The following is a 16,874-nucleotide window of genomic DNA, read 5'->3' on the forward strand; positions in this document are numbered from 1 at the left end:
TAGTGGGAAAGTTGTGTACGCGCTTATGTTTTTTTCTTCCTGTATTGTGATTTCATTCCCCTGCCCCATATGGGCAGGGCAGGGCTGTCAGCAGCACAATCCACCGCTCTTCAGCCGAGTGACACGACAACTAAAACAAGGATAAAATGATACATACATAAGGAGATAAAAAAGGGGAACATAAAACAGAGTAAGGGGAGAAAATGGAGGTAAAAATACACTGACATTGAGACGTTTATGGGGGACAGGTAAAAAAGCCACCAGAAAGTTAAAAAACACAGTTGGCGATTCTTAAAACACAGAGAAGACACTGAATGCGCATGCACAGGTTAAAAGTTGGCCACAGTATTAAAAACACTCCGAAACAACACACTTAAAACCCACTTGGAGCACGCATGACGAAGAATAAAGTTACCAGGTGGGACCTGCCGAGGGAAAGGTTAGAGAGGATGGAAAAGGAGGGGAGAGCATGGGGCAGCAGGGGAAGCGGCGGGATGAAGAGAGGAGGGGCAACTGCCACGAAGAGGCAGGAGACACGTGGGGCGGAAAAGGGAAGACAGGGCAGGAGGGGGTGCAGAGACACTGAAAGGAGGCACAAGAGATGGAGGGGGAGTATGTGTACGCGCTGACTATGCGGAACTATGTACACAACACAGCCACACACAGAAACGAGCGGTCGAGTAATATTGTTGGCTGGGAGACCCTAAGGCTACTGTATAACTTGCGCTTTTTCCAGAAGGACACGAGCTGGAAATACTTATCAGGAATTCCAACAAGTGTGGCGACGACAGAGAGTAGAAAAAACTGCCGGGTAGTGGCAGTCAGATGGCCAAGCACACGTGCCGGAGCCCTTGAAACAGGCGCAGCCAAAGGTGTAGCTGAAACATCTGGCGACGGCGCAGTTTCGTCCACTACTGGAACTGACTCGTGGCTGCTTCCATTGCACTAAAAACATTTTTTTCTGTATTGTAATGATTAAAACTAAAAGACACTTCTAATATTTCGCAGTAACTCACTCTCTTAATTTGAAACGTGACTGGGATAACGTCATTTACTCGCTACGCAGACAACGCTTCTTATTCTTCGCTGCATCTCCGCTTTTGCGTTCCTGACATAGCTATCCTTTAAGCTTTCTAACGTTTCTGCACCTCCTTAAATAAAACAAAATTTATACACACTGTAATACATAATTGTTCAAATAATTTTTAGGTATGTGGTATGAAGAAACTCATGCCGTTCATGCTCCTTTTTTGATAGCACGCGTTATTCGTGATATCGAATGTGGCTACAGAGAAACAGCTCAGAAAACAGTTCATGAAGCAACTAACATCAGGAGACTGGATAAAAATCAGCCAGAATTTTGAGATTAAGGCCAGTTTCCCTAGTTGGTAAGGCGGGTGGCAGGTTGAGATTCATTGGGAGAGTCCTTAGAAAATGTAGTCCATCAACAAAGGAAGTGGCTTACAAAACACTCGTTCGACCTATACTTGAGTATTGCTCACCAGTGTGCGATCCGTACCACGTCGGGTTGACAAAGAGAGAAGATCCAAAGAAGAGCGGCGCGTTTCGTCACAGGGTTATTTGGTAAGTGTCATAGCGTTACGGAGATGTTTAGCAAACTCAAGTGACAGACTCTGCAAGAGAGGCGCTCTGCATCGCGGTGTAGCTTGCTGTCCAGCTTTCGAGAGGGTGCGTTTCTGAATGAGGTATCGAATATATTGCTTCCACCTACTTATACCTCCCGGGGAGATCACGAATGTAAAATTAGAGAGAGTCGAGCACGCACGGAGGCTTTCCGGCAGTCGTTCTTCCCGCGAACCATACGCCACTGGAACAGGAAAGGGAGGTAATGCCAGTGGCACGTAGAGTGCCCTCCTCCACACACCGTTGGGTGGCTTGCGGAGTGTGGATGTGGATGTGTGGATGGATGTAGTTCTGTAGGAGCGACTGATGGAAAACACATTCTGACTACAGAACACTGAGGATCGTCAAGTGAATTTTTCAGCTACAGAATACTCTTTTCGGTTGAGCTAGTAGCCACGGGAGATAGATATTACTGTTTCAGATACAATGTTGTGGGAGGCTACGGGTAAGAAGATGATTCAAAATTGTTCGAAGCAGCTGATCTACAGAAAAAATATGTAGCACAAACATTAAATCTGTCACAGTCGAGCCGGCCGGTGTAGCCGTGCGGTTCTAGGCGCTTCAGTCTGTTACCGCGCGACCGCTACGGTCGCAGGTTCGAATCCTGCCTCGGGTATGGATGTGTGTGATGTCCTTAGGTTAGTTAGGTTTAAGTATTTCTGAGTTCCAGGGGACTGATGACCTCAGATGTTAAGTCCCATAGGGCTCAGAGCCATTTTTTGTCACAGTCGAAATTTCTTCCGAACTTGGTACAAATGGGACTTAACAGCTGAGGTCATCAGTCCCCTAGACTTCGGACCACTTAAACGTAACTAATCTGAGCACATCACACACATCCATGCCCGAGGCGGGATTCGAACCTGCGACCGGAGCAGCAGCGCGGTTCCGGACTGAAGCGCCTAGAACCGCCCGCACACAGCGGCCGGCTCTTTCGAACTGTCGTACCTCTTCTATTGGCAATTGTGGCTGACGAGGCATTTTTCCTGTGTGAAAACATGCCATGGTAATTGCTTGCCACAATTCCATCTTCATATTTCTCTTTCTATAGTCTGCGCACCTTGTATCATCAATACATGGATAGTTTTGCACTTCCAGAACTAAGAAATCACACTTCAAGTTACACATCACAACTGCGTTCTGGCCTGGAGCGCGCGACAGACTGAACGGCGCGTGAAGAATGCTCGCCTGACCAGTGCGGCAGTTGGAATTCCAACAGAGAAACAGGGCGCGGCGCACTTTGGTGCTGGCGACCTCGGAAACGCGCCGCGGGTTGTGCAGCAGCCTCGTGAATTCCAACACTGTGTGTCCACTGTTTTAGACGCTGAAGTTTATTTCTGCTGCGTTTTCTCCAGCTCAAACACCGCTGGAAAAAATTCACGAGAGGCAATACCCTAACTGGTAGTTCGAGCCGCCGAATGGGAAAGAGTTGTAATATTGCTCCCAGAATGACAGCTTTCTCGCATTGTATGATAGGTATCTTGTCACTATGTTGAGTGTAAAGGACTGTAGAGGACACGGTATAAATTCGGGGACCCTCTCCTGTCTTTGACAAAAATATACACTCCTGGAAATTGAAATAAGAACACCGTGAATTCATTGTCCCAGGAAGGGGAAACTTTATTGACACATTCCTGGGGTCAGATACATCACATGATCACACTGACAGAACCACAGGCACATAGACACAGGCAACAGAGCATGCACAATGTCGGCACTAGTACAGTGTATATCCACCTTTCGCAGCAATGCAGGCTGCTATTCTCCCATGGGGACGATCGTAGAGATGCTGGATGTAGTCCTGTGGAACGGCTTGCCATGCCATTTCCACCGCGTGAGACGACGCTTCATCCAGTCCCAAACATGCTAAATGGGGGACAGATCCGGAGATCTTGCTGGCCAGGGTAGTTGACTTACACCTTCTAGAGCACGTTGGGTGGCACGGGATACATGCGGACGTGCATTGTCCTGTTGGAACAGCAAGTTCCCTTGCCGGTCTAGGAATGGTAGAACGATGGGTTCGATGACGGTTTGGATGTACCGTCCCCTCGACGATCACCAGTGGTGTACGGCCAGTGTAGGAGATCGCTCCCCACACCATGATGCCGGGTGTTGGCCCTGTGTGCCTCGGTCGTATGCAGTCCTGATTGTGGCGCTCACCTGCACGGCGCCAAACACGCATACGACCATCATTGGCACCAAGGCAGAAGCGACTCTCATCGCTGAAGACGACACGTCTCCATTCGTCCCTCCATTCACGCCTGTCGCGACACCACTGGAGGCGGGCTGCACGATGTTGGGGCGTGAGCGGAAGACGGCCTAACGGTGTGCGGGACCGTAGCCCAGCTTCATGGAGACGGTTGCGAATGGTCCTCGCCGATATCCCAGGAGCAACAGTGTCCCTAATTTGCTGGGAAGTGGCGGTGCGGTCCCCTACGGCACTGCGTAGGATTCTTCGGTCTTGGCGTGCATCCGTGCGTCGCTGCGGTCCGGTCCCAGGTCGACGGGCACGTGCACCTTCCGCCGACCACTGGCGACAACATCGATGTACTGTGGAGACCTCACGCCCCACGTGTTGAGCAATTCGGCGGTACGTCCACCCGGCCTCCCGCATGCCCACTATACGCCCTCGCTCAAAGTCCGTCAACTGCACATACGGTTCACGTCCACGCTGTCGCGGCATGCTACCAGTGTTAAAGACTGCGATGGAGCTCCGTATGCCACGGCAAACTGGCTGACACTGACGGCGGCGGTGCACAAATGCTGCGCAGCTAGCGCCATTCGACGGCCAACACCGCGGCTCCTGGTGTGTCCGCTGTGCCGTGCGTGTGATCATTGCTTGTACAGCCCTCTCGCAGTGTCCGGAGCAAGTATGGTGGGTCTGACACACCGGTGTCAATGTGTTCTTTTTTCCATTTCCAGGAGTGTACTTTCTGCGGAAACTCGAGATTTTTGACCTTCATTAACAACTACAGTATCTGATCGAACGTGTCCCGTCACCTATTTACGGGGTGCGTTCGCTCTTCGCTTCTGTGAGCGCCTGAACTCTGCTGGGGACTCTTACAGGGAGGTGCTGTAATGTCTGAGTAGGAATGGCGGCCCATTCTTCCCACAGCGCCGAAACCAGGGAAGTTGGGCGCTGGAGTCCGGAGCGAAGTCGACACTGTAACTCATCCAAAACGTATTCCATTGGGTTCAGGTCTGGGCTCTGGACAGGCCAGTCATTTCACGAATGTTACTGACCATAAATCATTGTCTCACAGATGCTTCTTTGTGTACGATGCAGCATCATGTTGATACAATCATCGTCCTCGGACTGATCCTAGACGGTATGCACTACATAGTGCTGTAGAATGTGTCCATATCCTTCCACATTTAGCGTTTTCCTAAGCGCGTTGAGCGGACCACACCCCAACCACGATAAACACTCCCATGCCGTAAGCCCACCACCTCCGTACTTCAATTTTGGCACTACACATGATGACAGGTAACGTTCTCCAGCCATTCCCCAAACGCGAGTTTTTGCATCGGACTGACACAGGGTACATCGTGATTCTTCACTCCAAATCCCTCGTTTCCAGTCGTCCACTGTCCAATTGTCTCGTTCTTTACATCACCTCAAGCGTCGCTTAGCCTTAGCTACACTGGCCTGTGACTTGCGTACAGCTGCTAGACCATTGTACACATTCTTTACTCCCTACACACAGTCATTGTGCTAGATGGAGTCCTGGCAGCAGTTCGGAACTCACGGCTGATTGTTTCCGCTGATTTTAAGCATTTTTTACAGCCACCCTCCGCCATAGGCGACGATGCCAGTCCATCAGTACATGAGGTCTTTCTGGTCAGGTTTAGTAGTGGTTGTTCTTTCCCGTTTACACTTCAAAATCGCATCAGCAACAGTCAACTTGGCGAGCTTTAGAGAGCTTAAAATTATCCTGATGGATTGGTTAGTCAAGTGGTATCCAATGCCTAATCCATGTCCAAAATCACTGAGCTATTCTGACTGAATCATTCTGCTGTAACTGATTTTCTACTGATAACACAACACACCCCGCCTCCTTTCATATTGGTGGGTATGCCTCTTTTGACATCTAGTGCTCAATCGGTATTACATACGGTCTTTGCGTACATCTGAACGGATAGTTTACAACAAGTTTACTAAATGATAGGAGGTAACACGAAGATTGATATCAAATATTTCTATACGAAAACAAAGATTCACAAACGGCTGGTATGTGAGCGCTAGAAAAGGGGTGAAAATATGTCCTCTCAAGTAAAGTCACAAAGCTCTTTTAAATGGTTTTATATAACTAGATAAAACAATACAAAACGGTAGACTAGCATACAAAGACCAACTTGCGTATTTAAGCATTTTACATGAACATCAGTTCAAAAATTATTTACATAAATAGCAAACCTTAATGGCTGTTTCAGTCTCGGCGCAGTCTAAGTGTTCCCATAACTGGTACATAACAGATTTAGCCCACACATCTCCGCGAGTGTCTTGAGAGATTTTTCCGCTGTGGCCGAGCGCTTCTAGGAGCTTCAGTCCGGAACTGCGCTGCTGCTACGGTCGCAGGTTCGAATCCTGCCTCGGGCATGGATGTGTGTGACGTCCTTAGGTTAGTTAGGTTTAAGTAGTTGTACGTTCTAGGGGACTGATGACCTCAGATGTTAAGTCCCATAGTGCTTAGAGTCATTTGAACCTTTTTTTTTATTAGTACTACGGCGCGCGACGGCGTTGTAGCCAGTGCGACTGTGGTACCTCCTAAACGGAGCTGCCTTATATGGCAGCAGCAGCAGCAACAGCAGAGTTCTTCCAATTCAACTTCCGACCTGTAACGACCATCGACAGGGCCTGCGGGCCGGAGGACATCGTTTCCACGCCATGGAACTGCTTGGTTTCCTTCTCCGTATTTCAACGGCGCGGGTACTTTCGAGCGATCCAACACGTTAAGGTTGCCTGGTCGGGGTTGTGCAACCATGTATACCTCGCTCGATGTGGCACAGTACTGTGTTGGCTTAGTTACTATCCAGAAAGACTCTGGTCGTGATTCAGAAAACAGCCGATGTTGCTGGCCTAAGACAAGTTGATTGTTGCAAGAGTTATAAGCATGGTGGCTCCAGTTTTGTCGGTTTGCTGTATTTAATCAGAGATTAGTTAGCTGATATTTTATGAAACATATTGGATAACTTTTATTAGCTGCGTAGGTAAATGTTGATGGGTGTTTTACCTATGTAAAAATTTGTTCGGTATAATTTTAATGCAATTCATGTCATGCCAGTATTTTCTGTGGTTGGACAGTGAGGGATTGCAAAGCCTAAGTATATTGCTTTGTTGGCTAGCTTTTCTAAAATTGTTGTAACTCGTCGTACGAGCTATGCCCAGAAAGTTAGTTCCGATTGGTCGCAAAATAGAAACTATAGTGAAAATCCGACATCGCTTTGCCTAGATGTGTTGGGTAGTGTCTCTAGCGTATGCTCGTCGATGGCGTCACGTTGTGCTTTAGAGTTTTGAGCGTAGAGCGAGCACGTAAAGATGCCTAGAAAATAGTGTCTCCCGCCAAGTATGGGTGCTGCAGAGAGATTTCGCCTGATTTCATGCAACCCCACTTAACGTAACTGCCGTGCATTTCCTTCTTCATGACAACTCTCAGCTGCACATTGCAGGGGCAATGAAGAGGATCCTGCAACGGTTTGATCATCCATCATACAGTCGTTGATCTTGCCCTTCCACTTATTCTGTCGCATTCTCATCAGAAAAGATGTAAGTTGCACCGATCGAGATCGGATCTTTTCTGTTCAGCGCTGTCACCTAGACGGCCTTCAACTTCGGAAAAACTCAGCAAGTTCTTCTTAACTGCACTTTTGTCAAGTGACTTCGTCAGGTGATGAGACTGACACATGGTGTTTTGCGTTTATGAGTGATGATTCGCCGGCCGGAGTCCCGAGCTGTTCTAGGCGCTTCAGTCTGGAACCGCGCGTCCGCTACGGTCGCAGGTTCGAATCCTGCCTCGGGTATGGATATGTGTGTTGTCCTTAGATTAATTAGGTTTAAGTATTTCTAAGTTCTAGGGGAATGATGACCTCAGATGTTAAGTCCCATAGTGCTCAGAGCCATTTGAACCATTTTTTTGAGTGGTGATTCTCATTATAACGTTAGGTACAGGAGTCATATCGAACGGAGAAATTTGCCAAAAGTTTCATTTTTTGAAGGCAACTGCAACAAACTTAGAGAAAGAAGCGGCGGCACTTTCCTGCAGGACTCGCACTTCGTTTTGCAGGACAATGCTCAGGCACAAATGGATCAAGTCGTGACTGATTTGTTCGATCGATGGGTTGGGAAGTGGAAATAAGAAGCATTTCATGTCATTCGCTTGAGAACCGTTACAGAGATTCGTCGGGCAATAGATACTCCACTCGAACTATTAACACAGCAGGTGCTGCTAAGGGTATCCCACGCTGTCAGCAGGCTACAGACAATGGTAGTGACACTTTGAAGGACAGTAAAATTTTGAAACATGTATGTATTTGGTGTAAGCAGTAAATAAGTACCCTGTACGCTGCGAAAAACAATAAGACGATCACTTTTTATAAAACCTGTGATTGTCTCCCATTGTGTCATGTAAGTTTCAAATTTCGCTCAAAGGGTGTACAGCCTTATTCTGCAGCCTCTGCATGTCCATCTTTTTAGCGATGATGTTTGGTCATTGTAGTAAGTAGATATCTATTAATACCCCTGCTTCTATCACAAGCGAGGTGGATTATTCCTGCACGTCGGTCAGGCGCTTGAAGATGGCGAAACTGGTTGCCTAATAAAATAAGGTTGAAAATGGACGGCTGAAAGGTGTTTAATTTGACATCATTCTTCCGCTGAGGTTCAAAAGCATGGCGCTCTGCGAAAACACCCTCGGCCTCGGTTACGCTTCAAACAGCAAGGCATCGACACATGCGAAAAATAATAAAATACCAACAGCTGTTATTTTGGTTTTACTTGTTAGGCAACCAGTTTAGGCATTACATTGAGCCATCTTCGGGCCTGCATACAGTTATATCGAGTAACCATCGTGTTAGAAACAAATGCAGCACAGTCAAACGGTATCGTAAAGATTTTTTTCTCGCGGGCATGTACGCTCCTTGGACAGTTGCTGACATCTCGATATATGTAGGCCTGTTGGTATTTTGTTATTGGACATGCGAGAAAGGGTCAGAGCCGAGAAGTTCATGCGAGGTGTAAGGGGGCTTAATGATGTCACATTGGCACCAAATGTTGTCAAAATTCTGCTCAACGCAACACTGTGTCACACGATGTAAAGGTCGTCACACCACGTCTTATTCACATTTCACGCCTTGACAACCCCCAGAACCTGCATGCCTACTAGCAGGCGGCCAGGACTCTCTCACGGGTTTTCTCTGTGCAGCTACGTTTTTAAAGTGTTCAACGAACGTGGGTGGGTGGCACCGACATTGCCGAACTGGGGTAGTCTTGGAGAGACGCTTTGCCATTTTATTCACGCTTGTGTCGATGTCACATCCCTCAGTGATCATGCTCCAGGAGGGCACAAAACATGAGGGGTGGAAAAGCGTATGCATTCTTTGCTGTTTCGGATCGAGAAGCGTCAGCAGGGTCAAAGATAAAGCCTCGTCATGTTGCTGGTCGCGATGCGAACTGTCCTTTACGACCGCGAAATGAAAGAAGTGGTTTCACTGACGCCCTTTATGTTACACCTTGAGACCTTTTCGTGTAGATTCCGAGCGGTCGTGTTCCTGAAGTGTTTTTATCGGCCTCATGATTTAAATGCTGGGCGCGGTAGTCCAAATCTTCATGTCGGAGGAGTCAAAAGATGGAGTAAACGTGGGCAAGAGGGATGTTACGACCTTCCCATCATGTGGCGTTGGGCAGAATTGTGCCGACGTTTCGTGCCAATGTGACATCACTGACCTACCTTAAACACCACATGAAATTCTGAGCTGTGGACTTTTCTTCCCATATGTCGACACCTTGTCGTTTGAAGAGTCGCAGAGACCGAGGGTAATGTCGTACTTTGCCTCGCTTTTGCACCATTACAGAGAAAGTCTCTGTATGTCTATCTTTTTAGAGGTTCTTGCGGGACTCGGCTTTTCGATACAGGACATCAAATGAAACAGATGATGGTTCAAGTGATCGCTATAGCAAAAATCTACTAATACCCGTGAGCCGTGCGTGGCTCGTGTTCGTGCCATATCTCATTTGACATCCTGTTTTTACTGTACTACCACCTTGTTTGTTAGTTTCAATTACTGGTGTCACTGAGTTGCCTCTTTGCCTGCCCGTGAGCGGCAGCAGCGGCGCTTATCGATATAAGCCCTGGCATATTATCTTTGCTGACTGCTATTACTTCCCGGTTGTCGTGTGTTCGGAGTTAGTTCGGATCTGCCAGTGAGTTGGGAGGCGCTAGCAGTGCAGTTCGGCCCTGTTAGTGTTTGACTTAGGACGCGGCAGAAGTTCAGTCGGGGCGCGGCTGCAGTGAGGTCCGGACAGCCATGACTCGCCTGTTGCCGATACTAATTCACTTGAGTGTGGACCACCTTGGTCGGTCTTCGGTAGGTCGTCTTGTCAGACGACGTGTATGTTGGCCGGCGATCGCCCTGGCCGTTGACGTAAATTCAGGCAGTGTCCTTTCCTCACCGTGTTGTCGCTGTCCATCACGGTGTGTAGTTTGACAGCTTAATGTATGCTTGGTTGTGGGCGTCCACGCCTTTTACGTTTTGTATTGAACTCCCAGTTGTGTGCTGGTCGAGTGGAGTGCAAGTTACCTTTGTCGGTGGGTCCGTTGACTGTCTGTTGGTTGGGTTGTAGTCGGATTGAGAATTCTTGGGCCGACTGCCTGTCTCACCTAAGTGATCGTTAGTATTTCAAGTGCTGGCCGACCTCCGAAACTTCTGAGCGCCGTTAGCTGTACTGCCTTTTCTTATTTTCTGTTGTGTGTATTTGTACGGCTCATTGCCAATGGTTTTCAATTAAAGTTGAGTTGTTTGTAGTGGTGATTTAAGTTCCTTGTTTGTCAAGTGTTAGATTGTTTAGGGTCTTCAGCCCAATTTAAGATAAGGCTTTGTTGTTTAAATTTATTTTACCTGGAGTTTTAAGTCATGGGGCCTTCAGCCGCTTTTAATTTAAGGATTTTCGTCTTTCAAGCATCAGACTGTTTTGGGCCTTCTGCCTAATTGAAGATAAAGCTTTCTGCCTTGTGTTTTTCTATTTAGTTTTACCTTGAGTCTTAAATCATGGGCCTTCAGCCGTCTTTAAATTAAGGTTGTTGCTTTTCAACTGTTAGATTTTGGGTTTTCAGCCAAATTGTAGAACTTACTTAAAGTGAGGCCTTCTGCCCTCTAAATATTCTCTTTGGCGTCTGAATTTTGAGTTAATGGCCTTTAGCCGTTTTTTTCTTTTTTTTAAATTAAAGTGGTTGTGCCCTTAAGGCATAAGATAGTGTGGCGTATTCAACCGATAACTAAGTTCAGTAATTCGTACTGTATTGTTTGGTCAAGTAAATAAAGTTATGTGTGTTCGAGTGTAAGTGACAGCCGCTAATTTTGGCCCCTTTCCACAATTCCAACTACCTGTCCTGTCCTGCGGGTTTAGCAGGGCGTCTCAACCAGTATTGCTGACCCCTGGTTTGATCACAAGCGGGGAAGAATCTTCCTACACAGGGACCTGAAGATGGCGTAGTAAAACGCTGAAACATGTTGGCAAGTGAAATAATGTTGGAAACTAGACGGCTGAAAGGTTTAATTTGACATACTATTACAGAGGAAGGTTGTAGGCACACTTGAGCCAAATCTGAAACTTATGCGTCGAAGTGGGAGACAATTTGGGGATTTCGATAAAGTGAAATTTTGGAAATTTGTGGTAAGTTCCTATGGGACCAAACTGCTGAGGTCATCGGTCTCTAGGCTTACACACTACTTAATCTATCTTAAACTAAATTACGCTAATGACAAAGGACACACCCATGCCCGAGGGAGGACTCGAACCTCCGACGGGGGTAGCCGCACGAAACGTGGCTAGGCGCCTTAGACAGCGTGGCTACCCCACGCGGTTCGAAAAAGTGATCTTTTCATTGTGTTGCGCAGTGTAGGTGCCAGTATTACACTTCCAGCCGTCGTAGAGCTATCGTTCGCATTGCCTATGTTATGCGCAGTGAAGGGGAAGGGACACGAAAACAGATGAAGGGAACAGGAAAGTATAACTTGCTCACAGACTATTTGAAAGCCACCGGCATGCATATTTAAATTATGAGTTTCCGAGGTTCTCATTTTCACGTGGCATCATCCAGTTCACAATCGGGTGCGTAATTTTGTGTTTCATTTTGCATATACACTCCTGGAAATGGAAAAAAGAACACATTGACACCGGTGTGTCAGACCCACCATACTTGCTCCGGACGCTGCGAGAGGGCTGTACAAGCAATGATCACACGCACGGCACAGCGGACACACCAGGAACCGCTGTGTTGGCCGTCGAATGGCGCTAGCTGCGCAGCATTTGTGCACCGCCGCCGTCAGTGTCAGCCAGTTTGCCGTGGCATACGGAGCTCCATCGCAGTCTTTAACACTGGTAGCATGCCGCGACAGCGTGGACGTGAACCGTATGTGCAGCTGACGGACTTTGAGCGAGGGCGTATAGTGGGCATGCGGGAGGCCGGGTGGTCGTACCGCCGAATTGCTCAACACGTGGGGCGTGAGGTCTCCACAGTACATCGATGTTGTCGCCAGTGGTCGGCGGAAGGTGCACGTGCCCGTCGACCTGGGACCGGACCGCAGCGACGCACGGATGCACGCCAAGACCGTAGGATCCTACTCAGTGCCGTAGGGGACCGCTCCGCCACTTCCCAGCAAATTAGGGACACTGTTGCTCCTGGGGTATCGGCGAGGACCATTCGCAACCGTCTCCATGAAGCTGGGCTACGGTCCCGCACACCGTTAGGCCGTCTTCCGCTCACGCCCCAGCATCGTGCAGCCCGCCTCCAGTGGTGTCGCGACAGGCGTGAATGGAGGGACGAATGGAGACGTGTCGTCTTCAGCGATGAGAGTCGCTTCTGCCTTGGTGCCAATGATGGTCGTATGCGTGTTTGGCGCCGTGCAGGTGAGCGCCACAATCAGGACTGCATACGACCGAGGCACACAGGGCCAACACCCGGCATCATGGTGTGGGGAGCGATCTCCTACACTAGCCGTACACCACTGGTGATCGTCGAGGGGACACTGAATAGTGCACGGTACATCCAAACCGTCATCGAACCCATCGTTCTACCATTCCTAGACAGGCAAGGGAACTTGCTGTTCCAACAGGACAATGCACGTCCGCATGTATCCCGTGCCACCCAACGTGCTCTAGAAGATGTAAGTCAACTACCCTGGCCAGCAAGATCTCCGGATCTGTCCCCCATTTAGCATGTTTGGGACTGGATGAAGCGTCGTCTCACGCGGTCTGCACGTCCAGCACGAACGCTGGTCCAACTGAGGCTCCAGGTGGAAATGGCATGGCAAGCCGTTCCGCAGGACTACATCCAGCATCTCTACGATCGTCTCCATGGGAGAATAGCAGCCTGCATTGCTGTGAAAGGTGGATATACACTGTACTAGTGCCGACATTGTGCATGCTCTGTTGCCTGTGTCTATGTGCCTGTGGTTCTGTCAGTGTGATCATGTGATGTATCTGACCCCAGGAATGTGTCAATAAAGTTTCCCCTTCCTGGGACAATGAATTCACGGTGTTCTTATTTCAATTTCCAGGAGTGTAGGTATCTATCAGTACATTAAATTTTCATTATTGCTCTCTTGTGCATTTTATGTCACTGCTCTACTGGCACTAATGTACATGCTTTTAGTTGTACTGTGTTTGTCGTTTTGGGTTTTTCTTTTCTTTCGGTACGTATGCGATACTTCTTACATTGATACACACAGAAACGCTAAAGAAACTGGTATAGGCATGCATATTCAAATACACAGATACATAAATAGGCAGAATACGGCGCTGCGTTCGGCAGTACCTACATAAGACATGGCACAGTTTTTAGATCGTTACTGCTGCTACAATGACAGGTTATTAAGATTTAAGTGAGTTTGAACGTGTTGTTATAGTCGGCGTACGAACGATGGGGCGCGGCATCTCCGAGGTAGCGATGAAGTGAGGATTTTCCGTACGACCATTTCACGAATGTAACGTGAATATCAGGAATCCCGTAAAACATGAAATCTCCAACATCGCTGTGGCCGGAAAAAGATTCTGCAAGAACGGGTCCAACGACGACTGAAGAGAATCGTTCAACGTGACAGAAGTACAGCCCTTCCCAAGACTGCTGCAGATTTCAGTGCTGGGCCATAAACACGTGTCAGCGTACGAACCACTAAACGAAACATCATCGATATGGGCTTTCGGAGCTGAAGACCCTCTAGCGTGCCCTTTATGAACGCGCTACACAAAGCTTTACTCCTCGCCTGGGCCCGTCAACACCGACATTGGACTGTTGATGACTGGAAACACATTGCCTGGTCGGACGAGTCTGGTTTCAAATTGTATCGAGCAGATGGACGTATTACGGATAGAAAGACAGTCTCATGAATCCATGGAGCCTGAATGTCAGCACGGGATGGTGGAGACTCTGTAATGGTGCGGGGCTAGTGCAGTTGGCGATATGGTGCCTACGACTCTGACAGGTGGCACGTACGTAAGCATCTTGTCTGATCACCTGCATTCATTCATGTCTGAAGACCTTGGGTAATCCCAGTAGGACAATGCGATATCCCACACGTACCGAATTGCTACAGTGTGTCTCCAGGAACACTCTTCTGCTTGTAAACACTACCGCTGCCCAAACATGAACATTATTGAGAATATCTGGGATGCCTTGCAACGTGCAGTTCAGAAGAGATATCCATCCCCTTGTACTCTTACGGATTTATGGACTGTCCTGCAGGATTCTTGGTGTCAGTTTCCTCCAGCACTACTTCAGACATTAGTCGAGTCCATGTCACTTCGTGTTGAGGCACTTCTGCGTGCGTGCGAAAACCTTATACGATATTAGTCCGGCGTACCAGTTCCTTTGACTCTTCAGTGTATGATGTACTGTGTATGCCCTTTCATGTTTTGTATTTTACTATAAGAGCATATGTACGTTTGGCATAATGTTGCTGTATAGTGCTGTCTGTAATTCTGCTCCAGTGTCATTGTCATCTCAGCCGCCGGCTGTCTGGTGTATATTCAAATGAGCTTTTATTTTACTTTTAGAGTGTGTATGTAATCTAACTTCGAAATTATGTGCTATTCTCCTTTTTTGCAATTGCCTTTCTTTGGCACTTTTATAACCGTTGTTGGCTGTATGCTCCTCGTAACCCAAAGCCAAAATACACTGCTGGCCATTAAAATTGATACACCACGTGGATGACGTGCTACAGACGCGAAATTTAACCGACAGGAAGATGATGGTGTGATATGTAAATGATTAGCTTTTCAGAGCATTCACACAAGATTGGCGCCGGTGGCGACACCTACAACGTGCTGACATGAGGAAAGTTTGCAACCGATTTCTCATACACAAACAGCAGTTGACAGGCGTTGCCTGGTGAGACGTTGTTGTGATGCCTCGTGTAAAGAGGAGAAATGGGTACCATCACGTTTCCGACTTTGATAAAGGTCGGATTGTAGCCTATCGCGATTGCGGTTTATCGTATCGCGACATTGCTGCTCGCGTTGGTCGAGATCCAGTGACTGTTAGCAGAATATGGAATCGGTGCGTTCAGGAGGGTAATACGGAACGCCGTGCTGGATCCAAGCGGCCTCGTATCACTAGCAGTCGAGATGACAGACATCTTATCCGCATGGCTGTAACGGATCGTGCAGCCACTTCTCTATCTCTGAGTCAACAGATGGGGACGTTTGCAAGACAACAATCATCTGCACGAACAGTTCGACGACGTTTGCAGCAGCATGGACTATCAGCTCGGACACCGTGGCTGCGGTTACCCTTGACGCTGCATCACAGACAGGAGCGCCTGCGATGGTGTACTCAACGACGAACCTGGGTGCACAAATGGCAAAACGTAATTTTTTTCGGATGAACCCAGGTTCTGTTTACAGCATCATGATGGTCGCATCCGTGTTTGGCGACATCGTGGTGAACGCACATTGGAAACGTGTATTCGTCATCGGCATACTGGCATATCACCCGGCGTGATGTTATGAGGTGCCATTGGGTTACACGTCTCGATCACCCCTTGTTCGCATTGACGGCACTTTGAACAGTGGATGTTACATTTCAGATGTGTTGCGACCCGTGGCTCTATCCTTCATTCGATCCCTGCGAAACCCTACATTTCAGCTAGGATAATACACGACCGCATGTTGCAGGTCCTGTACGGGCCTTTCTGGATACAGAAAATGTTCGACTGCTGCCCTGACCACCACATTCTCCCGATGTCTCACCAATTGAAAACGTCTGGTCAATGGTGGCCGAGCAACTGGCTCGTCACAATACGCCAGTCACTACTCTTGATGATCTGTGGTATCCCGTTGAAGCTGCACGGGCAGCTGTACCTGTACACGCCATTCAAGCTCTGTTTGACTCAATGGCCAGGCGTATCAAGGCCGTTATTACGGCCAGAGGTGGTTGTTCTGGGTACTGATTTCTCAGGATCTATGCACCAAAATTGCGTGACAATGTAATCACACGTCAGTTCTAGTATAATATATTTGTCCAATGAATACCGGTTTATCATCTGCATTTATTCTCGGTGTAGCAGTTTTAGTGGCCAGTAGTGTAAATAAATAAAGAAAGGGGCTGAGGACAGGCACTGTGGCGTGACGTGGTGCGTTGCAGTGTGATGGTGGGTAGGGTACTGACCGGCGGCGTGAGCGGCTCGCCGTCCTCGCGGCATTCCTCGACGACGAGCGAGGGGAAGAGGCCGGCTTGGCCCGTGCCGGCGATCTCGCCGGCCCACCAGCCGTCGTCGACGCTGTGCGGCTCCTTGCTGAGCACGCGGATCACCTGGCCCTCGCTGAACGTCAGCTCGTCCTCGCACGTCGCCTCGTAGTCGTACAGCGCCACGCAGTAGCCCGACGCGCTCACCGTCAGCGGTGACACCGCCTCCACTGTGCAGACACACACGCGCACCAGCAGGCTCATTACAGGGCGTTTATAAATTAATTAGACAAAAGTAACCATTAATTGTGAAAAGAAATGTTTGATACAGCA

At 48.4% G+C, this 16,874-nt stretch overlaps 1 protein-coding gene across 1 annotated transcript in view; it reads right to left on the reverse strand.

Moving 5' to 3' along the window:
* Positions 1 to 16,874, reverse strand: part of LOC126481954 (protein nervous wreck) — a 724,156-nt gene that overhangs the window by 27,724 nt on the left and 679,558 nt on the right. The window contains exon 17 of the mRNA XM_050105913.1: positions 16,524 to 16,771. Coding sequence (XP_049961870.1) covers positions 16,524 to 16,771 — 248 coding nt within the window. The remainder of the gene's footprint in view (positions 1 to 16,523; positions 16,772 to 16,874) is intronic.

The sequence above is a fragment of the Schistocerca serialis genome, chromosome 5 (assembly GCF_023864345.2).
Source record: "Schistocerca serialis cubense isolate TAMUIC-IGC-003099 chromosome 5, iqSchSeri2.2, whole genome shotgun sequence".
NCBI lineage: Eukaryota > Metazoa > Arthropoda > Insecta > Orthoptera > Acrididae > Schistocerca > Schistocerca serialis.